The sequence below is a fragment of the Trachemys scripta genome, chromosome 23 (assembly GCF_013100865.1).
Source record: "Trachemys scripta elegans isolate TJP31775 chromosome 23, CAS_Tse_1.0, whole genome shotgun sequence".
Classification (NCBI taxonomy): Eukaryota; Metazoa; Chordata; order Testudines; family Emydidae; genus Trachemys; species Trachemys scripta.
In genome coordinates, this window is record NC_048320.1 from 16,036,465 (window position 1) to 16,063,244 (window position 26,780).

Consider the following 26,780-nt stretch of genomic DNA (forward strand, 5'->3'; position numbering starts at 1 on the left):
CAAACTCGCAGAGATCCCTGGAGAAGGAAAATATTTGTATGAAGCAGGTTATTCCAGTTGCTGGGGGAATGTTGTTACTCAGAATTAAAATTGATTATTCAGCTAATATTTGCCGCTCATATTTACTACAAAAACTAATAGCTTAATTTGGATTGAAAGGAATCTCTGTTGTGCCTAGGTCAGAAATAGAAGTAACAGAAAAATACTTGGATCCCCATCAGGATGGAGTGAAAATACTGATATTTAACTCCAAGCAGATTAAAATAGACACTTTATTTCCCATTCTGAATATTCAACAAAAAGCAGCAATTAATTATAATTAAAATTAATTTGTCAGTAACTGATTTAGAAAACATTTGCTGAAAATTAGATATTGAAATTATTCATCCAATCAAGTGTCACTAATCTTAGTATTTGAATCGGGCTCTTGGTAAATATAATATTTCTGACAAACAGTATCTATATTCATAAAAAGTGAGATGGAAAATAGCTAAGCTACATTGTGATAGCTTGTAATTGATTTAGGCCCAGTTGTTTCTGATCTCAGATCTTTTCATCCTTGAGGAAGGTAGTGAAGGTGTTTTGAAACCATTTGAAGCTGCTTGGGAGTTCTTTTCTGCACACTTCAGTCTTGCCTCCTGAACAGTCACTTTTCCACTTGCTCCATAAGCAGGAGCCTCTAACGCCTGATGTGCTGAACTTTGCCTTACTTGTAAAAAAAAATTTAAATGTTGGCTGAGAGGATTCGCTTGTTCAAATTCCTTTCTTGTGTAAGAGCCCAGCCATCTTATTTTGTTCCCTGCAAAGTCCCTTGTGCTGAGGGCAGGACTAGTTTCCAGTGGATGACTCATTGCACTCTGCTAGCGGGTTGTTACAGCGATATGAGATGATGTAGGTAATAATTCATTTTGGTTAAAGATGTTCAGAGCTAGACTTTGACTGGAGCCGCTTTGAAACCTAAAGGCAGATTTGGATGCCAGTGTCGCGAGTTAGCGCCCTGACTACAATAAGAGCAGGAAAGGCTACACTGTGTCCCTGGCGCTTAGCCTGATGTTTGCCGTGTTTTGTACAATGTGCAATTGCAAAAACATCGCCCCTGGGTGTGGGTTTCGCCGCCAGATTGGATTGTACTTTTCGTCTCTGGCAGTGCCTATTCCTCCATCCCAACCAGAATGGATTCACACCCCACAGACTAAATCCCCGAGAATCAACCCACCCAATGGGGGGGGTCAGAAATTCTTCTCTGCCCCCACCCCACGTTACTCCCCCCGCGTCTCCCTGTGATAACCAGCGTGGGGGAAGCCCCGGCTCAACCCTACTCCGGATTCTCTGCAGCTGGCGCTCTCTTCCCTGGTCCTGGCTTCATGAATCTGGACTTGCCTCCTCCGCAGGGGACCAGACAGCAGGAGCTGCGCTCGCTGATAGGTGCAGAGGCTTGGGGGGGCGACAGCCCGTCCCCGCCCCCCAACGTTCACATCTCAGCCACTTCCCTGCGGGCTCCACAACCCGCCGAGCCCCAGGAGCAGGGGCTGAGCCGCGCTCCGCTCCGCTCCTGGGCTGAAGCGCCGACGGGAGGCAGCGCTCCCGGAGCGGAGCCCGGCTCCGAGGCGTACCAGACAAAGGGAAGCCGGAGCCCCGTCGGGGAGAGATCCGGCCGGCAGCCCGGCGCTGGGCGCCCCAGACAAAGGGCCTATCTAGCCAGGGAGAGCTCTGCCGGCCCGGCCCCGGGTCTCCCGGCATGTCGGCCGTGCGCAGGCACCTCTGGGACGAGTACCAGGCGGTGGGCTCCGGCCGGGGCAGCGCCCGCAGGAAGCGGCAGCGCTTCGTGGACAAGAACGGGCGCTGCAACGTGCAGCACGGGAACCTGGGCGGCGAGAGCAGCCGCTACCTCTCCGACCTCTTCACCACGCTGGTGGACCTCAAGTGGCGCTGGAACCTGCTCATCTTCCTGCTGACCTACACGGTGGCCTGGCTGGTCATGGCCTCCATGTGGTGGGGCATCGCCTACCTGCGGGGCGACCTGCACCGCGCGCACGACCAGAGCTACCACCCCTGCGTGGCCAACGTGTACAACTTCCCGTCCGCCTTCCTCTTCTTCATCGAGACCGAGGCCACCATCGGCTACGGGCACCGCTACATCACCGAGCGCTGCCCCGAGGGCATCGTGCTCTTCCTCTTCCAGTCCCTGCTCGGCTCCATCGTGGACGCCTTCCTCATCGGCTGCATGTTCATCAAGATGTCCCAGCCCAAGAAGCGAGCCGAGACCCTCATGTTCAGCCGGGCCGCCGTCATTTCCCAGCGGGACGGCAAGTTGTGCCTCATGTTCCGGGTGGGCAACCTGCGCAACAGCCACATGGTCTCCGCTCAGATCCGCTGCAAGCTCATCAAGGTGTGGGGGGGGGGGGGGGGGAAGGGGGGGGGGGGGGGGAACGGGGGGGGCTTTGGCGCTGGGTTAGCCTGCATGGGGACCGGACTGGAAAAGAGCCCCCGGAGGGTCAAATCACAACAGCCCGGGAGGCTTCTGCAGCCTGTCTGATTCTGTGAGCCGCTTTCTAAGGGGATTCACCCTTTAACCACCCTCCAGTGACACCCAGTGAGGCAAAACCCAGGGGGCGACCGTCCCCCGGGCGTCCTTTGCCCCTTTGGGGTAGTGCCGAATTTTCACGAGGGCGCTGACACTTAGAAACCCTCCCTCGCTGCTGATTGATGCAGCTGGAAACTCGGTTCTGTTCACTCGACTCTGAGACTGAATGTTTGTTTGTTTGGCGGGCCAGGGAGAAGGATGTGGCACCTGTAGAATACTCCGAAGCAGCTAAGCGGGAATCTTTTTCAGGGTGCTCAGAAAATGAGGCGTGAGAGAGTTGAATATGGGAGGAAGTGAAAATGGAAGTCTGAGGGAAAGATGAAAACCTTATTTTGGTCCAAGAAATTGGGAGAGGGGACATTTGCAGCCTGGTGCCTTCAGAGGTGGTTGTTTTGGTTTTTTTAAATCAGAAGCACAAAGCAATGCAACTTTATAAAACCTTCCAGGGAGCACTTCTGTTTTCAGCTTATTGTTGTGAAACTGAGAAATAAAGTAGTTTAGTAAGGAAACAACAAGAAGTCCAGTAGCTAACAGATTTATTTGGGCATAAGCTTTCATGGGTAAAAAAAACACTTCTTCACATGCATGGAGTGAAAATTACAGATGCAGGCATTATATACTGACACATGAAGAGAAGGGAGTTACCTTACAAGTGGAGAACCAGTGTTGACAGGGCCAATTCAATCAGGGTGGATGTCACTACAAAAGCAGCTTTGCCTCTCCTGGAATTGATACCTCCTCATCAATTATTGGGAGTGGACTACATCCACCCTGATCGAATTGGCCCTGTCAACACTGGTTCTCCACTTGTGAGGTAACTCCCTTCTCTTAACTTGGGGAAACTGATTTGGGGGGACTCGGGATCAGAAGGGCTAGTGAGGTCACCCTGCAAGAAGTAAAAGGGTGGGTGGAAGCCAGAGTTGAGATCTTTGTACTTGTAGGCTGGCTACTGGTGTCAGAACTCTAAGCCATAACAGGATAGCATTAAGGCATCCAAAGCTTCAAGGCAGGTGCTGACAGAACCCCTTACTGCGTGATCCCCACAAATGTCACAGAAATGTACTACACCTCTACCCCGATATAACNAACCCAGTAAGATTTTTTTTGGCTCCCGAGGACAGCGTTATATCGGGGTAGAGGTGTATTTGTTACTTGCAGGTGTTTGGAAATATAAAAATGATTAAAAACTGATATTTATAGTATTAATCATAGAAGTAATATGAACCATTACAGAGAATAAACCCCAAAGCTTCTCTGCTTTACACTTGAATGCAAGTTTCTTTAGGAGTGTTAGCCTGTTTTTTGACCCATTCTGTAAGGATTTTCCTATCACTGTTAGAGATTTGCACATTGGCAAGCTTTGTTCTGTTTTCTCATGTAAGAGTGTTTTCTTAAAACACACCAACAACATGGAAGGATAAAACACTAAAGAAAGAGTCCGTCTCTGAAGAGCAGAGACAAACAATTTCTGCAGATGAGTTGGATGGGATTTTCCATTTTTAAAGTTATGCTGAAATTCACAAATAGATTCCTTTAGGATGGTTTTATCAGTAAACAAGTATAAAACTAAGCATTATTGAGGAGGGAAATCTCTTGATTCCAACTAAAAGATGAACCAGTACTTTTCTATGAATACTAGCTACATTAAGCATGTTTTATACCATTAATTTGACAGGAGATAAAACAAAAAACTTACTGTTCCATCCAGCATTTCTATTATTTGAGGGAATTCTCTAACTAGTTTGGCCAAATAAAAGAAGGAAAATTGCTGCAGGCATTTTGATTATCAAAATGTGGAATTGTTGGATGGGTTAGTAGTTAGTAACCAAGGGGGAGTATTATACAGTAACTCCTCACTTAACATTGTAGTTATGTTTCTGAAAAATGAGACTTTAAGCGAAACGATGTTAAGCGAATCCAATTTCCCCATAAGAATTAATGTAAATAGGAGGGGTTAGGTTCCAGGGAATTTTTTTTTCACCAGACAAAACTATATATTATATAGATATACACACAGTATACGTTTTAAACAATGTAATACTTTTGCACAGCTATGATGATTGTGAAGCTTGGTTGAGGTGGTGAAGTTAGAGAGTGGAAGAGGGAGGGATATTTCCCAGGGAATGCCTTGCTGCTAAATGATGAACTAGCATTCGGCTGAGCCCTCAAGGGTTAACACATTGTTGTTAATGTAGCCTCTCATCAAGGCAGCACGAACAAGAGGGAGGGGAGACAGCATAGCAGATCAGACAGAGACAGACCCACACCTTGTGTGTGGGGGAGAGAGAGAGATGCACACTGCTCCTTTAAGTAAGCTGACCCAGTCTTAAGTGCATTGTCTTTTTAAGTGGATCAAGAAGTTGAGACAGCAGCTGCTGCCCCCAAGCTCTCTCTGTCTCTCTCCGTCCGTGTCCCCTCCCTGCTCTATATGGAGAAGGGGTAAGTGGGGTGCAGGAGCAGGGGGGACACCCTGACATTAGCCCCCCCCTTCCCCTCCCTACACAGTAAGCAGGAATCTCTGGGAGCAGGTCCAAAGCAGAGGGCAGGAGCAGCACATGGCAGGGGAGGGAGGGACAGCTGAACTGCCGATTGATAGCCTGCTGGGCGGCTGCAGCACAGGGAACTTAGGGGGAGCTGATAGGGGGGCTGCCGGTCCACCCTGGTTACAAGCCCCCACCAGCTAGCTGCAACGGGCTGCTCTTCCTGCAAGCGGTGGACAAAGCAGGCGGCTGCCAAATGACGTTAGAAGGGAGCATTGCACAACTTTAAATGAGCATGCTCCCTAATTGATCAGCAACATAACGTTAACCAGGACGACTTTAAGTGAGGAGTTACTGTATTAACTAGACCCTAGTCTATGGTAACATTAGATTCAGCAGTTTCCTAATCTTTCACCCTCAAGAAATCTTTGAATCAAACTCATCTTTGGACAAATCCTCTAGTTTGGCACTCAGACCAGCAATTTATATATCAACAAAAAAGGTAGATTTCTATGTTTGTGCCATTTCAAAGCACTCTGCACTTAAATCCAGATAAATGAATTCATTCTGCAAATTCAGTCAAAGGTCTGAATATAGCTGTTTGGAAACAGTGTTTAGGAAACTTTCTTTGGAACTTAATGTCCAATTGTTTTACAGCCCAAGCTACAGTAGCAGACAGCTGGAAATCTCCTGACTTCTAAGGATTGCTAATGAAGTATGTGTAGACTTGGTAGAATTTAAGTTTTGTCTTTTTACCATTATTATTGTTCATTTCAAGCTTTTTTTTCTATCAGTATCTAAATTTTCACAGTTGTAGGAAGTTAGAAGTAGCTCAGACAATTATTTAATGACAGACATTGAGATTCAAAAAGGTAAAGCTTTATAAGCTGGCTGTTTTAGCAGAGTATAAACATATGCTTTATACAACATTCATTACAACGTGTTGTGTACACATTAAGGTGGGACTCTAATAAATTCTCAAGCAGCATTTTTCTTGCTTTGCTTATCTGTAAATTTCTATAATTTATGGAAATATTTTTTTCATCAATTGTGCATTTGCTGAAATGACATTTAAGGATATTTATTGATAAAAATCTAATCCTTCCAAGCCTAAGTATGAGAGAGCTTCCTTGCTTACACCATCCCTCTGCAATTCCTTTTCCAGAAAAAGGGATTCCCATGATTCCTGTTGACATAAACAGAATTATATTTTGATTAAATAATCTGTATATTTAAAATGAGGAATTGTATTATGGAAACAGTCTGCATGGCAGACAGTTTTATTTATCAGGATGGGATCCCATTGTGCTGGGTGCTGTACCGAGTAAGAACAGTGTCCCTGCACCAAAGACTTCATAGTCTAAGAAGTTAAAAAAACAGACAATGGTTATTTGGGAAGGGATACAATGTACCTGTAAATAGCCAGGATGAAGGCTAGCATTGCTTAGTTATTCAGAGGATTTTTTTTTTCCAGGGGAAGAAGTAGGAAATGGGATTAAAAGAAGAAGGGAGAGAAGAGAAGGGATGGGATGAGGATGACAGAGGAGAAGGTGGAGAGTAGAGCAGAGGGGGCAATGATCGATTTAATGATTCTAAGGAAAGGAAGGAGTGAGAGCAGCAGAATAAGGACAATTGACTTAAAAAAAAATCAGACTTTAACAATTTCAGAGAAGTGGTAGGTAGGTCTTCCCATAGGAAACAATATAAGGGGAAAGGGTGTTCAAGAGAGCTGGCAGTTTCTTTTGGAGACAATATTAAAGGCACAACTCCAAACTACCCTGATGGGAAGGAAAGATGGGAAGAATGTTAAGAAGCCAATATGGCTCCATTAGGAGCTCTTTAGTGACCTAATAATCAAAAAAAGAATCCTACAAAAGGTGGAGATATGGACAAATTGCTGAGGAGGAGTACAAAAGAATAGCACAAGTGTGTAGGGACAAAATCAGAGACGCTAAGGCACAAAATGAGTTGCACCTAACAAGGGACATAAAAGGTAATAAGAAGGGGATCTTTGCATATATTAGGAACAAGAGAAAGACAAAAGAAAGTGTAGGTCCTCCACTTAGTGGGAAAGGAGAGCTAATTGATGACGTTAAGAAGGCTGAGGTGTTTAATGCCTATTTTGCTTCAGTCTTTATTTAAAAAGTTGATGGTAACCAGATATGCAACATAATTAATATTAATAACAAGGGGAAAGGAGTGCAAGCCAAAATAGGGAAAGAACAAATTAAAGACTATTTAGATAAATTAAATGTATTCAAGTTGTCAGGGCCTGATTAAATTAATCCTAGTGTATTTAGGGAATTAGCTGAAGCAATCTTAGAACTGTTAGCAATTATCTTTGAGAACTACTGAAGGATGGGTGAGGTCCCAAAGGACTAGAGAAGGGCAAACATAGTACCTGTTTTTAAAAAGGGGAACAAAGAGTCCCCAGGGAATTATAGACCAATCAGCCTAACTTTGATACCTGGACCTGGAAAGATATTGGAACAAATTACTAAACAATCAGTTTGTAAGCACCTCGAGGATAATAAGGTTCTAAGGAATAGTCAGCATGAATTTGTGAATAACAAATCATGCCAAACCGGCCTAACTTCCTTCTTTGACTGTTTTACTGGCCTAGTGGATAGGGGGAGCAGTGGGTGATATATATATCATGATTTTAGTAAGCTTTTTGATATAGTCCCACATGACAAACTCATAAGCAAACAGGGGAAATGGTGATCTAGATGAAATTACTATATGGTGGGTGCACAACTGTTTGAAAGACCATACTCAAAGAACAGTTTATAAGTGGTTCATTGCCAAACTGGAAGGTTGTATCTAGAGGGGTGCCACAGGGGTCAGTCCTAGGTTCAGTATTATTCAATATTTTCATTAATGACTTGAATAATGGAGTGGAGAGTATGCTTATGGAATATGTAGATGACACCAAGCTGGGAGGGGTTGAAAGCACTTTGGAGTACAGGATTAGAATTCAAAACTACCTTGACAAATTGAAGAATTGATCTGAATTCAACAAGATGAAATTCAATAAACATAAGTGCAAAGTACTTCATTTAGGAAGGGAAAAAATCAAATGCACAATTACAAAATGGCGAATAACTGACGAGATGGTAGTACTTTTGAAAAGAGTCTGGGGGTTTATAGTGGATCACAAACTGAATATGAATTAACAATGGGATGCAATTGTGGAAAAAAAACTAATTCTGGGGTGTTGTGACGGGTTGGATCACAGAAACTCCCTCAAGACTGTCACTAGATGTGCTGGGATACCACTGAGAGTCCCCCCGCACCTCCCCCACTGCCAGACAAGGCTTCCCTCCACTCTCTTGTTTTGCTGAGCTAGATACACCAGTCTGCTCCAGCACAGACCAAAAGGTTGGGCCATGCCCCCCTGCAGTTCACAGAAATTAAGATTCACTTAGCCCAGGGGTTTCCTCAGTTAACAGGGACTTTCCCAGCACCCAATATTCAGTCTTTCTGGGAGCCTAAACCCTGTACTGGGGGCACATGTTAGGAAAGATGTGGACAAATTAGAAAGAATCGAGAGAAGAGCAACAAAATGATAAGTTTTAGTAAACTTGACCTATGATGAAGGGTTTTAAAAAAGGGAGCATGTTTAGTCTTGGGAAAAGAAGACCGGGGGAACCTAACAGTCTTCAAATATGGTAAGGGCTGTTCTAAAGAGGATGGTGATCAATTGTTCACTGAAGGTAGAACAAGAAGTAATGGGCTTAATCTGCAGCAAGCAATTTTTAGGTTAGACATTATGAAAAACTTTCTAATTATAAGAGTGATTAGGCTCTGGAACCAGCTTCCAAGGGAGATTGTGGAATCCCCATCATTGGAGGCTTTTAGAGACAGGTTGGATAAACACCTGTCTGGGATGGTCCAGATTTACTTGGTCTTGCATCAGAGCAGGGGGTTGGACTTGATGACTTCTTGATGTCCCTTCCAGCCCTCTGTTTCTATGATTCTGTAATGTGAAAGTAAAACATGTAATTGGAGCAGAGTTTACAGTCCAAAGAAGTCTAAGTGTAGCTGTCCATTGTGAAGTCAGGGTTTAGCAGCTATTAGGTAATGTATGCATTGTAGGTACCTGCATTAATTCCAAACTAAGGGTGCATCATTGTGTCTGGCAATCTCCAAAAGCAGAAAATTCTGGAATTATGTTGTTGTCAGACTATGCTAGTAGGCTGATAAGGGCCCAGATCCTCAACTGTGGCTAAAGTGTGCTTGATGCAACTCTGAAGAAAGAGTGCTTAGCAGCCCTTTGCGTTCCCCTCCATATTATCTTGGCTGAGCACTTCATGAGTCTCCTAACGTATGTTTAGAGTAGCCTGAAGGTATCTTTAAGTTTTCCAGCTATCCCTTGCTCCAAATGGCAGCTGAGGCACACAAGTACCTGGGGCACACCCTCATCCCAAGCCATACCCCCTGCTCCAGTTGTGGGTGGGTGGAGGATTGGCGTGGACCCTGCAGTGCTCTACACCATCTGAGGTCCCCCATGTGCTGGGGGACCCTCTTGTGGCTAGTAAGTCAGCTTTTGGGCAGCTTTGCATTAGTGGAGCGATACATATATAATAGGTATAATAGATCACTCATAACTTATGGACACTCCAAGATGGTGAGTTTACCCACATCCTCAGTGCCATATTACACTCTCATCATACCAGAAAATGACTAAGTTACCAAGAAGGTCCTGTGTTTCTTGCAATTTTTGCTCTTCCAATTGTGCTTTGTCCAGTCATGATGACAGCTGATCTTGCTTCACTTCTCTTGCACATGATTAGACGGAGCTTTAATTCTATCAGAGTTAAGCAATGCTAAGAGATATCCTTTATCACACTTTTATACTTTTAAGGGGACCCATATTTAGCCAATGAACACAATGTTTCCACAAACAGTTTCAGTGAGGGACAGGGAGTTCTGAAAGCTTTGCTGTTTTAAAAAGGTACGTCTATCGAAAGTGTGATATCTTATTGGATGTGTGTTGTTTGTCCCAGGGCACTCAGATTACAAAGATGCCATCATATAGTGGTGGCAGATTACCCTTCTGTGGTATGTGAAGCTGCCTAGCAACATTGCCGAATAGTACAATGTTGCAATAGAGATGCCAAAATCAGCTTTGGAGTGGATTGTAGACAACTGTACTGTGATGGGTTGCAGTCACCTCTATGAGCGCCACTTTACATGCTAGCATGGTGTTGCTGCTGTCTGCAGCTCCCAGCACCCCCTGCATGCTGTCTGTCAGCTTCTGTGAGTCTTCTGTGGCTCAGCCCTCCAGCCAGGTGTCACAGTTCAAAAGCCTTCTAGGGTATAACAGACTCAAAATAGAAGCAATTCCTTGTCCTTTAGGGCCAATTATAACCAAAATAGTTTCTCGCCCTTCTGGGCGAAATTCCCTCTCTGAAATTGAATCTTGAACTCCCGCCCCCAATTGTGGCCAGTAATGGGCACTGGATCTGCACCGGTTCCTCTGGCTGTGACCTTGGCAATGTCCTTCCTTGCTCCTCTGGCTCCAGCCAGGAACTGCCTTGCTGACACTGACAGCAGGCAGATCCTTTTATTTTGGACTTCTGGGCCTTGATAGAAGGGCTGGAGACCAGCAACAGTCAGGTTGCTGGAGAGCCAGATCTCACTGGTTCCCAACATGGCTGCTCTCTTTCTCACAGAGAACTGTTGCATGGGGAGGAGTCCAGTAGGGGACCCCAAAGGCTGGTACACCCCATCAAACATAGACAAAATAGGGTTACAAAAACCAAGTCAGTTTGTTTCAGCTTGCACTTTTTCAGACTGTGACAGGGTCAGGCCAGACGGCTACAGAAGAGTGCAGGAAGGAAGGTATATTAGCCTCAGGATAAGCAGATCCCTCTTCCCCTGGTAACTGAGCAGGGGTTACTCCAGGTTAATTAGGACACCTGGAACCAATTAAGAACCTGCCAGAATGGGTTAAAAGCCTTACCCTCCAGTCAGTCAGTTTGGGTGGTAGGTGTTGTGAGAGCTGAGTGGTGTGGAACCTGACAAGGACCAGGGGAGAAGCCCGTAGGTATAGAGATTGGGGAGAAACCCTACCCTAAACAGGAGCTAAGGACCCTTCTATGTCCAAAGATCTGAAGAAAAGGACCCTGCCAGAAGGGGAGAGACTGAGCCGTGCATTTGGTGTGGTGCTGCCACGGCCAGAAGGGCCACCAGAGACATGGGGCTCTCCCTGGCAGGAGGAATCCTGCCCAAGCAAAGTGGGGACAATAAGCCAAGGGGTGTGAGGAAGTAACCCAGGGAAGCTAGCAGCTTTCCTGGGAACTGGCAGCATGAGGCTGCTACTTGGAGGGTCCCTGCATTGGGGCCCAAAGTAGAGGGCAGGACTGGGCCCCCCACACCCCTTTTTCTCTCACTGGATGGCCACCGAGGAGGCCAGAAGCCCCAGTGAAGCAGTAAGTGCCTAGCAGACCCAGAAATGGGAGGGCCACTTGGACACAGAATTTCCCCATCCACTATAAGCGGGGGGGGAATTCTGGGAGATGAGATGCTATCCTGACCCACCACTAGAAGGAAGTGCGGGACCCACCGAGGCAGAGAAGAAGCCCTGTTACAAGATATTGAAGTCAGTTTTATAGATTCCAAGGCCAGAAGGGACCATTGTGATCACTGTATCTCCTGTATAACACGGACCATAGAACTTCCCCCTCAAAAATTCCTTTCAACTAGATCCTTTTTTTAATCCAGTTTTGATTTTAAAATTGCAGGTGATGGAGAATCCACCAGAACCTCTAGTAAGTTGTTCCAGTGGTTAAGTACCCTCTGTGTTAAAAATTTACACCTTATTTCTAGTCTTGAAGTTGTCTAGCTTCAACTTCAAACCACTGGATCTTGTTATACCTTTGTCTGCTGGACTGAAGAGCCCATTATCCAATATTTCTCTCCCATGTAGGTACTTGTAGACTATGATCAAGTCACGTCTTACCCTTCTCTCTGTTAAGCTAAAGAAACTGAAATCTTCGAGTCTATCACTATAAAGCAGGTTTTATATCCTTTAATCATTCTAATGGCTCTTCTTTGAACTCTGTCCAATTTATCAACATCTTTTTTTTAATTGTGGAGACCAGAATTCAGTATTTCAATAGCAGTCGCACCAGTGCCAAATACAGAAGTAACGTAACCTCCCTACTCCTACTCGATATTCCTCTGGCAATCCATCCAAGGATTGCAATAGCTCTTTTTGCTACAGCATCACTCTGGGAACTCGTGTTCAGCTGATGATGCACCATGACCTCCAAATCTGTTAAAAAGTAACTGCTTCCCAGGGAAGAGTCCTTCATTTTCTAAGTATGGCTTATATTTTTTGTTCCTAGATGTATGACTTCTTATTTGGCCATATTAAAACACACAGTTTGCCTGCACTCCACTTACCAAGCAGTTCAGATCACTCTGTATCAGAGACCTGTCCTCTTAATTATTTATCATTTCCCCCAATATTTGTGCCATCTGAAAACTTTCAGTGATTTTATGTTTTCATCCTGATCATTGATAAAAATGTTAAATAGCACAGGGCCAAAAACTGATCCCTGCAGGACCCCATTAGAAACACACCTGCTCAATGGTGATTCTTCATCTATTATTACATTTTGAGACCTATCAGTTAGCCAGTTTTTAATCCATTTAATGTGTGCCATGATAATTTTATTATATTCTAGTTTTTTAAGCATAATTATGTGTGGTACCAAGTCACATGCCTTACAGAAGTCTAAGTATATTGTATCAACACTAGTACCTTTATCAACCAAATTTGTCATCTCATTAAAAAAAAATCAAGTTAATTTGACAGGATCTATTTTCCATAAATCCACATTGATTGGCACTTATTATATTACCCTCCTTTAATTTTTTATTGAGTCCTGTATCAGCTGCTTCATTATCTTGCTTGTGAGCAGTGTCAGCCTGATAGGCCTATAATTAGCTTGATTGGCCCATTCACTCTTTTAAAATATTGGTACAACAGTACCTTTCTTCCAGTCTTCTGGAACTTCTTTGGTGTACCAAGAGTTACTGAAAATCAACATTAATGGTCCAGCAAGCTCAATCAGCTCTTTTAAGACTCTTGATAGCAAGTTATCCAGAACTGCTAATTTAAAACTGTCTAACTTTAGTAGCTGCTGGATAATCAACTGAAAATGAGCTCCCTGTGAGAGACTGTGGCCAAAAGCAGTAATGCAATACTTGGATGTATTAATAGGAGACAATTGAATAGGAGTTGGGAGGTTATATTTCCTCTATATTTGGCACTTCTGTGACCTCTCCTAGAATACTGTGTCCAGTTCTGGTCTACACCAGAAGGATGTTGATAAATTGGGGAGTGCTTCAGAGAAAAAAACATCGAAAACAGGCCTAACAGAGAGAGAATTAAGCTAAACAGACTGAGCTCCTTAACAAAGAGGAGGTTAACTTGCTCAGTTAAATTTCTGTTCCCCATGTAGATAAGAGGTTTCTTCATTCTAGCAGACAAAGGTATAATAAGATCTAAAGGCTGGAAGATGACGCTAGACTAAATCAGACTAGAAATTAGGCAAATTTTTAACAGTGAGGGTCATAAAACAGTGGAACAATTTACAAAGGTTCTGTGGATTCTCAATCACTGGAAATTTTAAAATCAAGATTGGATGTTTTTCTAAGGAATATATATTCTAATTCAAACAAGAATTACGGAAAGACCTATGGCCTGTGTTATACAGGAGGTCAGAGGTAGATGATCAGAATGATTCCTTCTGGCCTTGTAATCTATAAATCTGGCCTTGTCTCTCTCACGTTACTGATGATTTACAGTCTCATGACCTCTGTAGTGGTTCTTAATTCTTATGGGTAGAGTTGCAGACAAACAATTTTAATTAAAGGCAAAGTTTAGAAGATAGAAATGTAGTACTGGAAGGGACATCGATATATTATCTAGTCCAGCCCTCTGCACTGAGGCAGGACTAAGTATAGCCAGACTTTCTCTAACAGATGTTTATCTAACCTGCTCTTAAAAACCTCCAGTGATAGAAATTCCACAACCTAAAGTGAGATTTTTATTAACTTTTTTCCAAACCTTGAGAAAACTTGGAACTTGGGTGAGATGGATGGAGGTTTGAGACCATTCTTATTTTTTATAAACCTGTTTGGTGTTTTAAAAAAGTGAAAATAGATCTCTCAGCTTTTAAATACAGTATCTATTTATTTCGCATTAAAGTGTATGTTCTAGCTAATTTTTCAAGTCATTGTTTCAACTGGCATAATACTCGGATGAAGTTTAGTTGATAACTCAGAATTTTAAGATGTTGTTTTTTTTTCTAGGGTTGTCAATTAATTGCAGTTAACTCGCGATTAAAAATATTAATCGTTATTAATTGCAGTTTTAATCGCACTGTTAAACAATAGAATACCAATTGAAATTTATTAAATATTTTGGATGTTTTCTACATTTTCAAATAGATTGATTTACAACAATTACAACACAGAATACAAAGTGTACAGTGCTCACTTTATATTATTTTTTATTAAATATATGCACTGTAAAAATCATAAAAGAAATAGCATTTTTCAATTCACCTCATACAAGTACTGTAGCGCAATCTCTTTATCATGAAAATGCAGCTTACAAATGTAGAATTTTTGTTACATAACTTCACTCAAAAACAAAACAATGTAAAACTTTAGTGTCTACAAGTCCACACGGTCCTACTTTTTGTTCAGCCAATTGCTAAGACAAACGAGTTTGTGTATATGTATGGGAGATAATGCTGCTCACTTCTTATTTACAATGTCACCTGAAAGTGAGAAAAGGCATTCGCATGGCACTTTTATAACCGTCATTGCAAGGTATTTACGTGCCAGATATGCTAAACATTTGTATGCCCGTTCATGCTTTGGACACCATTCCAGAGGACATGCTTCCATGCTGGTGACGCTCATTAAAAAAATAATGCATTAATTAAATTTGTGACTGAACTCCTTTGGGGAGAATTGTATGTCTTCTGCTCTGTTTTACCCACATTCTGCCATATATTTCATGTTACAGCAGTCTTGGCTGATGACCCAGCACGTGTTCGTTTTAAGAACCCTTTCACTGCAGATTTGACAAAACACAAAAGATACCAATGTGAGATTTCTAAAGATAGCTACAGCACTCACCCAAGGTTTAAGAATCTGAAGTGCCTTCCAAAATCTGAAAGGGACGAGGTATGGAGCATGCTTTCAGAAGTCTTAAAAGAGCAACACTCCGATGCTGAAATTACAGAACCCGAACCACCAAAAAAGAAAACAAACTTTCTGCTGGTGGCTCCAGACTCAGATGATGAAAGTGAATGTGTCAGTCCACACTGCTTTGGATCGTTATCGAGCAGAACCTGTCATCAGCATGGACACACGTCCTGTGGAATGGTGGTTGAAGCATGAAGTGACATATGAATCTTTATCTGCATCTGAAGAAGTGAGGTTTTTACCCACGAAAGCTTATGCCCAAATAAATCTGTTAGTCTTTAAGGTGCCACCAGACTCCTTGTTGTTTTTATGAATCTTTAGCGCATCTGGCACGTAAATACCTTGTGATGCCAGCTACAGCAGAGTCATGCGAACCCCTGTCCTCACTTTCAGGTCACATTGTAAACAAGAAGCGGAAAGAATTATCTCCTGCAAATGTAAATAAGCTTGTTTGTCTGAGTGATTGGCTGTAAAAGAAGTAGGACTGAGTGGACTAGTAGGCTGTAAAGTTTTAAATTGTTTTATTTTTGAATGCAGGTTTTTTTGTACATAATTCTACATTTGTAAGCTCAACTTTCAAGATAAAGAGTTTGCACTACAGTACTTATACTAGGTGAATTTAAAAATATCACTTTTTGTTTTTTACAGTGCAAATATTTGTAATAAAAATAAAGTGAGCACTGTATTGCGTTGTAATTGAAATAAATATATTTGAAAATGTAGAAAACATCCAAAAATATTTAAATAAATGGTATTCTATTGTGATTAATCATGCTGTTAAATAATCATTACCATATATACTCGTTTATAAGCCGAATATTTTTGGTAAAAAAGTGACGCATCAAAGAGCAAGGGTCAGCTTATAAATGGGTCTACACCAAAATTTGATGATTTTAAACTCTATGGAATCATTGAATTGAATATCTAATACAGGGATCACCAACCTTTGTCACGCGGCCCACCAGGGTAAGCACTCTGGGGGGCCGGGCCGGTTTGTTTACCTGCCGCGTCTGCAGGTTCGGCCGATCGCGGCTCCCGCTGGCTGTGGTTCACCGCTCCAGGCCAATGGGGGTGGCAGGAAGCAGCAGCCAACACATCCCTCGGCCCGCGCCACTTTCCTCCATCCCCATTGGCCTGGAGCAGCGAACTGCGGCCAGTGGGAGCTGCGATCGGCCGAACCTGCAGACACGGCAGGTAAACAAACCGGCCCGGCCCCCCAGGGTGCTTACCCTGGTGGGCCGTGTGCCAAAGGTTGCCAATCCCTGATCTAATACATTGTAGTTTTGTTTACTTGGAGCGTCTGCAGGCATGGAGACCCTCAGCTCCCTGTGGCCACGGTTCACCATTCCCATTGGCTGGGAACGGTGAACTACGGCCACAGGGAGCTGAGGGGCTCCATGCCTGCAGATGTTCTAAGTAAACAAAATGTGCCGATCCACCAGTGGCTTACCCTGACGGCCGGGAGCCAAAGTTTTCCAACCCCTGAAATATAAGAAGTGTGCTGTAGTCCACGAAAGCTTATGCTCTAATAAATTTGTTAGTCTCTAAGGTGCCACAAGTACTTCTGTTCTTTTTGCGGATACAGACTAACACGGCTGCTACTCTGAAACCTGAAATATAGGGTTGGCTTATGAAAGGGTCATACAGTTTTTGCTACTTTTACCTATCCATTTTGGAGGGTCGACTTATAAACGAACGGGCTAATGAATGAGTATATACGGTAATTTTTTTTATCGCTTGACAGCCCTATTTTTTTCTAAATCAGTGGTTCAAATATTTTCTTTAAAACATGGTAAACCATGCAGCTCCTGCTCAGACTTACTAGTTTTCATGATAGATCAGATGTCTGCTACCAGTTAATGCTCATCCTGAGAGAACAGTAGCCAGCCAACTTAACTAAAGCTGCACTCTACTGTTTGATTCTGTAACTTTTCCTGAAAGGACCTAAAGTACTGTTTTCAGTAGTCTGACAAAGCCTTCACACTTAGTCCAGGTTCTTGTGATTACCATGGGGCAGAATTCTTGTTTGCTTTTAGTTTCTAGTGCTGTCAGTCTTTTAACCTTCACCCAGAATGTTTAAAAAGTCATGCAGCTGACATTCTGATTGATCTCATCAGCCATGGAGAAACTGATTCCTGTCAGAGTGAAAGCCTTGTTATTTGGGATAAGAAGACATCACACAACTTCTTAGCAGGGAAATAGACAAAAAACACATGAATATCTGAAGAACTAAAACAGACATTTAATACACCTCTACCCCAATATGATGCTGTCCTCGGGAGCCAAAAAATCTTACTTTGTTATAGGTGAAACCGCGTTATATCGAACTTGCTTTGATCCGCCAGAGCGCGCAGCCCCGTCCCCCTGGAGCACTGCTTTACCACGTTATATCCGAATTTGTGTTCTATCAGGTTGCGTTATACCGGGGTAGAGGTGTATAGCTGAAATACCCCACCAGCTAATTGTCTGGTATAGATTGGCAATTATATAACCAGCTAATCAGGCATTCTAGCTTTTTGTGGTATTAGTGGTGAGAAGAGGGAATTTGGAGATGCAGTAGTCACTTGTGGAAATTAAAGATGGAAAACTCCTGCTAGGGCATCTAGTCCATCACATAGGGTGAAAGCTTCCATTGACTTCAGTGGGGCTATGACTTCACCTAGATCTAACACAGGATCTAAAGAACAGGATGTCTTGTGATGGCGATAGTTAACTTATAATAATACAGCAAAGGCAGAAATGTGTATTAAATATTTGTTCTGTAGTTAGGAAGAAGCTGGATAACTAATCATATCATAGCAATAATAATGAAATTTCCAACCAGAAGTAACTAGGGAGGATGTTAAATAGCATTGGCAAAGTTTCTGAACATTTAAAATCTGCAAGATCCAAATAACTTGCACCCAAGAACTTTAAAGCAATTGGCTGAGGAATTCTGACCAACTGATGTTGATTTTTTTTAATAAATATACCTCTACCCTGATATAACGCTGTCCTTGGGAGCCAAAACATCTTACTGTGTTTATAGGTGAAACCCCGTTATATCGAATTTGCTTTGATCCGCCAGCGTGCGCAGCCCCGCCTCTCCGGAGCGCTGTTTTACCGCGTTATATCTGAATTCATGTTATATTGGGTCGTGTTTTATTGGGGTAGAGGTGTATTGGCATATTGTGGAAGTTCCAGATGACTGAAAAAAGGTAATATTGTGCCAATATTTTAAAAGGGTAAATGAAATGACCTGTGTAACAATAGGACAGTTCCCAGAATACCAATTCTGGGCAAATTCTTGAAATGCTTGATACAGGCTGCAAGCAGTGAAATATGCCAGTCAACATGGTTTTATGGAATAGGTCTTGTCAACTCTTTTTTTTTTTTTTTTTAAATATTACAAGTTTGGTTGATAAATTGACATGAGTTCTGTAAGGCCTTTGAGCTAGTACGACATCACTTCTTAACTTAAAAAAAAAAAAAACAATATTCAAAACTAATGTATCACATATTAAATGGGTTAAAATTGATAACTGGTAGATCTCAAAGTAATTGTTAATGAAGCCTCATCATTCAGTCAGGTTGTTTCTTGTGGGGTCCCACTGGGATCTGTTCTAGGCCCAATGCTAATCGATATCTTTATCAATGGTCTGGAGGAAAATATAAAATCACTGTTAGCAACGTTTGTAGATGACAAAGTCGGGAAGAGTAGTAAATAATGACAGGATCAGTTATACAGAGTGATCTAGGAGTGTCTAGATCAATATACTAGTACCTCCATATGATGACACAGAGAACTGCTGTTTAAATAGTAATGTTATCAGAGATATACATTTATACCCAATCACAACTTCATATACTGCCTGGGGCCTAACTATCTTTTTGTCTTTAGTCCCGACAGACACCAGAAGGGGAATTCCTGCCATTAGATCAATGTGAGTTGGATGTTGGATTTGGAACTGGAGCTGACCAGCTGTTTTTAGTTTCTCCTTTAACCATCTGTCATGAAATCAACCCCAAAAGCCCCTTTTTTTGTCTCTCTCAAAGATCGCTAAGAAGTGAGCAGTTTGAGATCGTTGTCATCCTTGAAGGAATTGTTGAAACTACTGGTAAGATATATATATATATATATATATATATATATATATATTTTTTTTTTTTAACAAAGTGAATGGTCTATGTCAGCGTTTCTCAAACTGGAGTTTGTGAGTCATCAGTCATGACTCGCGGACCCCCTGGAGCCAGACTTGTCCAGGGCCGCCAGGCCCACTGATCAACTCTTCCCCCTCCCTTCCAGTGCTTCCTTCACGCCACAAAACAGCTGTTAAGCAGCGTGCAGGAGGGAGGGGGAGGAATGGGACGAGGCACGCTCGGGGGTGGGGGCAGAAAGAGGCGGGGAAGAGGAGGGGCACAGGTGGAGCAGGGGTGGGAAGAGGTGGGTGGAGGAAGGGGTGGAGTGGGTATGGTAACCAGCCATCCCTCTGGCTCCTAGGTGCGGGGATGGCCGGGGGGGCTCTGCATGCTGCCCCTGCCACGAGTGCTGGCTCCGCAGCTCCCATTGGCCGGGAACTGTGGCCAATGGGAGCTGCGGGGGCAGCGCCTGCGGACGGAGGCAGCAGCAGCATGCAGAGCTGCCTGCCTGGCTGTGCCTCTGCCTAGGACCCAGAGGGACATGTCACCGCTTCTGGGGAGCCGCCCGAGGTAAACGCCGCCCAGAGCCCTCTCCTGAACCCAAACTCCTTCTCGGAGCCCGCATCCCTCCTGCACCTGAACCCCCATCCCTGAGCCCCTCCTGCACCCAAACTCCCTCCAGGAGCCTGCTCCCCACCCGCCAGCCCTGAGCTCCTCCTGTATCCAAATTCCCTCCCAGAGCCTGCACCCCAGGCCTGAGCCCCCTCCCGCACCCAAACTTCCTCCCAGAGCCAGCACCCTGAACCCCCTCCCAGGCCCCAACCCCCTGCTCCAGCCCTGAGCCCCCTCCTTGCAGTGGGGCTGGAGCCAGGGCAGTGTGCCCCCCAACCAGGGGCTGGGACTGCTCAATCTGGCTGTCCGGCATGGCTGGGGCTGCTCGGGTTTGGGGGTCCTCGAAAAATGTTTAAATCAAAATGGGGGTCATCGGGTGGCTAAAGTTTGAGAACAGCTGATCTACATATTGTATTATTTAATGTTGACACTTTCAGTTTGTCTTTAGTCCTAATATTTCTCTTAATCAGTGGTATAATATTGTATCAAGGCAGTCATTCAAAATTATATTCTCCTGGAAAATTCATATTGGCAGTTTCCATCAGCCTAACAACATGGTAAGCTTGGAACAGATTTTGTGCCTGAGCTAAAATGTTTTCATGATCAATTTACAAATCTTTATTAAAATATAGTAATCTATGAATCTGTGCCTTAAGTGAGGCAAAAAATCTCTCAACTTTTACAATATAGCATATGTAACAATATGAGAAACTGTTGTAATATGATGTCGGCAGTGATGTTTTTAGGTGTGTGTTTGTGAGAAAGGAGCTCAGCATGCTATGGTGCAGTGTGTTTAAAGAAATAAAAAGTTATTCATCTAGCTCTAGTTCCTGGCACTCCTAATCCTTGCTGGAGAACTCCCTCTAAATTCAAGCCGAGAGTACAATCCTTAACCCTCACACCCAGTTGAGTAGTGGGCCTTTCGGACCACTTCTAAGAACTTCCCAGACACTAGTACAGCTAAAGTAGCACCCCAATAGTAAGAGAATACTCCCTGAAGTATGTTACCTCACTTTTATTATTTTATTTGTAATTACATCTCCCTGCTATTCAAAATAAATTGGTTTGGTACAATGACAAGACAGAGTTAATCAAATATTTGTATAAGCAAATCTGACTAAGTCCTTAGAAACACTATCTCAACTGTTAGGAGACTGGTGATCACCAGATGGAGCAACACATTATCTCAATATTGTTAGATGTAGAATAGGATTGATTTTTATTATGCAATCTTACCATATATTCTCCTCCTACCTTATGTTGATCTGTTCTTTCATTTTATAAGGTTAACGTTCCTGTCTGTTTATGTAGGAATGACGTGTCAGGCTAGGACCTCCTACACAGAAGACGAAGTTCTTTGGGGCCACAGATTCCTCCCAGTAATGTCCCTAGAGGATGGCTTTTTTCGTGTGGATTACTCTCAGTTTCATGCCACCTTTGAAGTCCCCACACCTCCTTATAGTGTTAAACAGGAGGAAAGCCTGTCTCTTCCATCTCCTTTCAATACTCCTATTGGTAACAACCGAAACAGAAGGGAACACATCTGCTCACTTGACTGTATTGATATTTTAGAAGAGAAAACAAACAAGTTTCCTAGTAAACTGCAAAAAATTAGCTCCAGAAAGGAAGGCCTTCAGAGAAGAGTCCTGAGACTGAGTCCCAGCAATGTGGAGAAAGCTTGCAGTACTGGAGATCTCTTGAGAATTCAGGAGATAAGTTCTGTTCCCAGCAATGAAGATGGTGATGAAAGGATACAACTGAAGGCCTTCAGAATCAAATCTGAGTCTTTGACTCAGTCTACTGGAGATCTTGAGTTACAGAAAAAGCCTCAAGGTATGCTCACCTTAGGGACAAGACTAGAGGATAATTTGCCTGCCAAACTTCGAAAAATGAATTCTGATCGCCTCTCCTAAATAACAGATGCAACAGGAGTTATTGTTAATAAACTGCATTTTAGACTTCTGTCCTTCAGGATTATTTTGGAATACTACTGTGATAATTTGGTTTTGCCAAGGGATTCTTCATAAATAACCATTTTCAAAATTAATTAGCATTTTTCTATAATATTCAATATAAATCTGATTTATGTAGCATGGTAACTGTACAGGGTGCTATACTGTAAGTTCATTGTGCCAAATACACAAGTCCCTGCTTTAAAGCTGTCTATCAGCACTACTGTAACAGATTGGTCTGGTCTTCCATCCTTTCAGAAGCCAGATTCTCAGCTAGGACTAAAGTGCACATAGTGCAGGTTGGGTGGGGGAGGGTTCAATGGCAGCATAAACCTCACCTTTACACACCCCTGATCCTAGGGCTGCTGTGTATAATGTGGGTATTCTCCCTGTCACCCCCTCCCCCCACATCATATATTAGAGTAGCCCTATGTGTGGTCTAATCTATGCCATCTCTTAACACCCTTAAGGGACTAAAGCCATCACTGGGGAACTGTGTACCATAAAGATGCCCAGGCGCATCTCCTGTGCCAGCAACGGAGTGGATGGGGAGTAGCAGCAGGGGCTATATGAGCTGCTGTGCCACTGGAGGATCCATTACACTTATGTGAGCCCCCCAGGGCTGGATGCACATGTTCTAATGGCCAGCAGCCAGATTGATCAAAGGATTTGGCCAAAGAAGTAGATTAAGAAAAAGTACAAAACTTTTTTCTCCTACCACTAAAAGAATTAAATCTGAAATTAGTACATTTTATCAAAACTAGTTGGTGAGACAATAGAGGCACAGAAATGAGTATGCCCCTGAATATTACAGTCCTATGATATGAAAAGATAAGGATTTTTTCAGAAGGTAGGTGACCAGCAGTGTCTCAAACGACTAAGTAAAAATTATATTTTGACTTATTGAATTTTAGAAAATAGTAAGAACTGGACTCATATTTTATTTTCTTAACATTATTAGTTCCATAGTTATCAAATAATCAAATGTTTGTTTCAGTTTCTATTCTTGAACTGTTATTCATCTTTTCCCTGTGGAAAAATGACTTGTTTACCGCCTATAGTGAGCAAACAAAATCATATCTAACTATTTAATAAAATAATATTGAGTACTTGCTGTATATGATGCTTTGCTTCTTCAAACCATTCCACAAGAAGATGAAATTCTACTCTGGTATATTGATGCAATTTCACTGAAGTCAGTGGGACTGCACTGGCATAACAGAGCAGAACTTGGACTATTAACTAATCATCTCAGCACACTTGTGATAGAGAAACTCAAGCAGAGATTAAGTGATTTGCCCATTGTTACAAAAGCAGATGGATCTCCAGTCAGGGTTAGAATTCAGAAGTTCCTGATTCCCACTCCTGTGCTAATACCCCTAAACCAATATGCTGCCCACATAGAATGGAATGGACAAGGGCAACACATCTCGAAGAACAACAGTTACGAAAGGTAGGTAACCGTTTATGTTATGCTAGCACAATATTCCTTATTTCTAAAGGATGGTTAAGTTACAGGCACTATGGGATTGATAATGTCCTTATTTGGATTTCCCTTCAACTATTAGGCGTCAGTTATGTACAGAGACCAGAGCCAGTCCTAGGGCAGTACAGTGTATTTGGAATCTCTTTGGTAATCCAAGGTCTGAGGCTGGGAATTGTGGCAGTAAAGTCACTTTCTATTTTTAGACAAGAGGAAGACGTGAACAGTTGGGACTCCCCGAGGGTGGGGGAAGAAATATTGATACGCCTTTGCTGAAGAAAGGGGAGGGAAAACATCTCCAAGTTCTTCAGGAATTTGAACTTAACTTCCAGCAAATTTGCATCTTTAGGAAACAAAAACTAATGAAAACTGGAAACATGTTAATAGATGGCTTAGCCTGTGTCTCTGTTTTTGAACTGCTTGTACACACGAGAGCTACAATGCTATACTGTACATTGGAGGGAAAAAATGATATTATAGGCCATGTGTTAACTGAAATTAATTACATCAAAGTATTTGTTTTCCTTGCATTGTATGGCCATTAGATCAGGTATTTGGACTCCATTTTATGCAGTCTGGGGATACACTTCAGCTAGAGAGTGGGCAAAATTTGAAATAAATGTAATAATTGAGAGAATCAGAAAAAAAAACAAAAAAAAACCCACCACAAGAGCTGCGTCTTTTCAGATGCCTTTTAAGAGACCAGAAGAGTTTTACCAAGACTTCCTTACCATGGGCATAGGTCCTTAATTTTCTTTAAAAACTCAAGAGCATAGCCACATAAATGCACAAGTCCTCCTTTTCATTTTCCCCATATTCTTACAAAAGAAATCAAATGTCAAACTACAATTCTGTTAGTTGATGCTGTGTAAAAAATGTGATTTTAAATATTGAAACGTAAGGAAATTCTAAAAATTAAGACACAAAACATTAACTTGGACACATACATAGTGACACGTACGTTTAACAACCTAGGCAGCTGACCTGCCAAAGTATACACCGCTATGGAAACCATTACTTTTGAATGTACACACTTGGCTCATTTCAATTCTCTGGCTTAAAAGTTGCCAGCAGAAGATTTTAAAAATGAGGCTTGTGCCCTCCTTTTGCTTCTTTAGGGTGAGGCAGAGTGACCGGAGGAGCTGATTATCTTTTCCTTAAATAATTGTCTGTTAGTGATGGGAATTTATTATTAATGAGCTCTGGCAGATGTAAATATTGAAAGGCAGCAGAAAATGGAGCAGCTAGAGCTTCTCGTCTCCCGTCCCTGTGATGAAAAAAGACATTTTATATGACTAAAATTGTCTGAAAAGTACCCGAGTGAACACAAATCCTGCACATTTAAAACCAGAAGGGATTATGGTAATAGTACTCCTCCAAAAGGGCTTGAAAAACTCCTGGCCTACATTTGGCTTTCCAGTTCTAGCCCTGCATGCACCAAGTCATTGGTTCAATAAGTAAAGGGCCCACGCTGCTGCAATTTTATCTCTAGTATTGTGAAGAACACAAACAAGCTTGTCTGTACTACTGTTCTATGTTAGCTTTATCTTATTGTGTACAATAATTAGTGCCCTATTAAATTAATTGATGTTTGCAATATGCTTTAAAAATGTGTTCTATAAATGCTGTACTTATTGTAATAAGCAGGATAGCAGACTGAGATACTGTATTGCAGATTGGTTTCAGCTGCCTAGTCTCCCTTCTTTATCATCAGATTCTAAAAGTGTACAGACTCTGCTGTTTGTATTTTGCCCCCCCTTCCCACCACCGCCCCCACGACTAGTGTAACTATACAGATGTAGTTAAACTGATAGGGATTTTGCACCAGTGTAAAACAGGAGTACTGTGGTAACACCTGTGCAAGTTTTCCTAATCTAAACAATCCCTTAGCCAATATTTCACCAATAAGCATTAGGAAAAGGACAAAGAAAATTTCAAGCGGTGTAACTTCACCAAAATTATAGAGTAATTTTTTTTAATTGTTTATTAGGTGGGGGTTTAAATGTATGTTATCCAATACAGTGATCCAGCAACTAAAAAATTGGAGTGAGTTCGTTCATGGATTAGACCACTGAATGGTCTGACAACAGTTTTCAAGTATATAAAAGTTATGAGCAGGGAGAAAAATTGTTGTACTTAATCTCTGAGGATAGGACAAGAAGCAATGGGCTTAAATTGCAGCAAGGGTGGTTTAGGTTGGACATTAGGAAAAACTTCCTAACTGTCAGAGTGATTAAGCACTGGAATAAATTGCCTAGGGAGGTTGTGGAATCTCCATCATTGGGGATTTTTAAGAGCAGGTTGGACAAACACCTGTCAGGGCTGGTCTAGATAATACTTAGTCCTGCCTTGAGAGCAGGGGACTGGACTAGATGACCTCTCAAGGTCCCTTCCAGTTCTATAATTCTATGTTTGCTGTGCTCCTATTGGCTAGAAGGGACTAGGAACAGAAAAAGATAACTGTTGAAACTAATGTTGCAGCTGTACCCTGTGCTTAGTCTGGAAACAGATTCTTGGCTGAGGAGGTGTCAGAATTTAGAAACTGGTTGAATTATTGTAACCTCACTGCTTCAGAACTGTATTTGTTTTAATAAAAGTTCAACATTTTGTTAAGGAAATTGTATGGGTTCTTTGATTCTTCTACATGCAGCTGATATTGGGGCGCACTTTTTGCCAGTGGTAGATGGGTCAGGGTGGCTCCCCTCTCTGGCATGGCTAATACTTTCAACTACAACCCAGTTTAGTTCAGCAAAACTCAAACCTCTGAATACCAGGAATTACAGAGTTAAGATACACAACAATGCAATCTTAACTTTGTCCTCTTTGAGTGATGATCTAATGTGCCCATAGCACACATACTTGCCTTTACAGATAGTGGATGTCACTCAGCGAATAGAGCTCATGAAGCCCATGTGCCCTGCCACTAACACAACCTACAGAATGCAATGCTGAAATTATGCATATTAGATCTAGCAAGATACACATACACTTCTTTCCTTTTATCAAACATCTGCGGGGGAGGAGAGAGGGGAAAGGCGGGCGCCTCAGACCCAGGTGTTATATTAAAATTTAGTTCTGAGAAACTCTTCAGACTAATCCCCAGATCACCATATCACAATCAAACCTCTACCTAGCTGTTCCAACTAATGCCTCCAATATTCAGTACCGCTACATCTAATATACTGAATACAGCCGGAACGCATGCAGGTAATTACCAGTGGCTATTGCCAGCTCAAGGGAGGAAGAGTTAAGATTGCATTCGTATGAACATTAACGCTGTAGTTCCTGACTTTCAAGCGTTGATTTTTTTTGCT

General features: G+C 42.5%; 1 protein-coding gene across 4 annotated transcripts; it reads left to right on the top strand.

Annotated features, from left to right (window-relative positions):
* Positions 1 to 1,728: 1,728 nt before the first annotated feature.
* On the top strand, positions 1,729 to 24,126 carry LOC117869369 (G protein-activated inward rectifier potassium channel 1-like). Of its 4 annotated transcripts, XR_004643809.1 has the most exons (4): positions 1,729 to 2,389; positions 19,181 to 19,223; positions 19,336 to 19,397; positions 21,343 to 21,378. XR_004643809.1 is itself a non-coding variant. In XM_034756179.1 (3 exons), exons 1-3 carry the CDS (start codon positions 1,739 to 1,741, stop codon positions 21,942 to 21,944), a joined length of 1,470 nt encoding a protein of 489 aa, XP_034612070.1. In that variant the 5' UTR covers positions 1,729 to 1,738; the 3' UTR covers positions 21,945 to 24,126. The 4 variants fall into 4 exon arrangements, 3 of the variants coding, with proteins under 3 accessions (XP_034612070.1, XP_034612072.1, XP_034612073.1); XM_034756179.1 differs by having other exon boundaries at positions 19,181 to 19,397; positions 21,343 to 24,126; XM_034756181.1 differs by lacking the exon at positions 19,181 to 19,223 and having other exon boundaries at positions 21,343 to 21,480.
* Positions 24,127 to 26,780: the final 2,654 nt, after the last annotated feature.

What these genes read in the sequence shown, in the direction of transcription:
- LOC117869369 (XM_034756179.1), top strand. Translation starts at nt 1,739, where the DNA reads ATGTCGGCCGTGCGCAGGCACCTCTGGGACGAGTACCAGGCGGTGGGC. An exon ending in TCCGCTGCAAGCTCATCAAG is followed by an intron (nt 2,390 to 19,180) that starts GTGTGGGGGGGG and finishes TTTTGTCTTTAG; the next exon opens with TCCCGACAGACACCAGAAGG. An exon ending in AGGAATTGTTGAAACTACTG is followed by an intron (nt 19,398 to 21,342) that starts GTAAGATATATA and finishes CTGTTTATGTAG; the next exon opens with GAATGACGTGTCAGGCTAGG.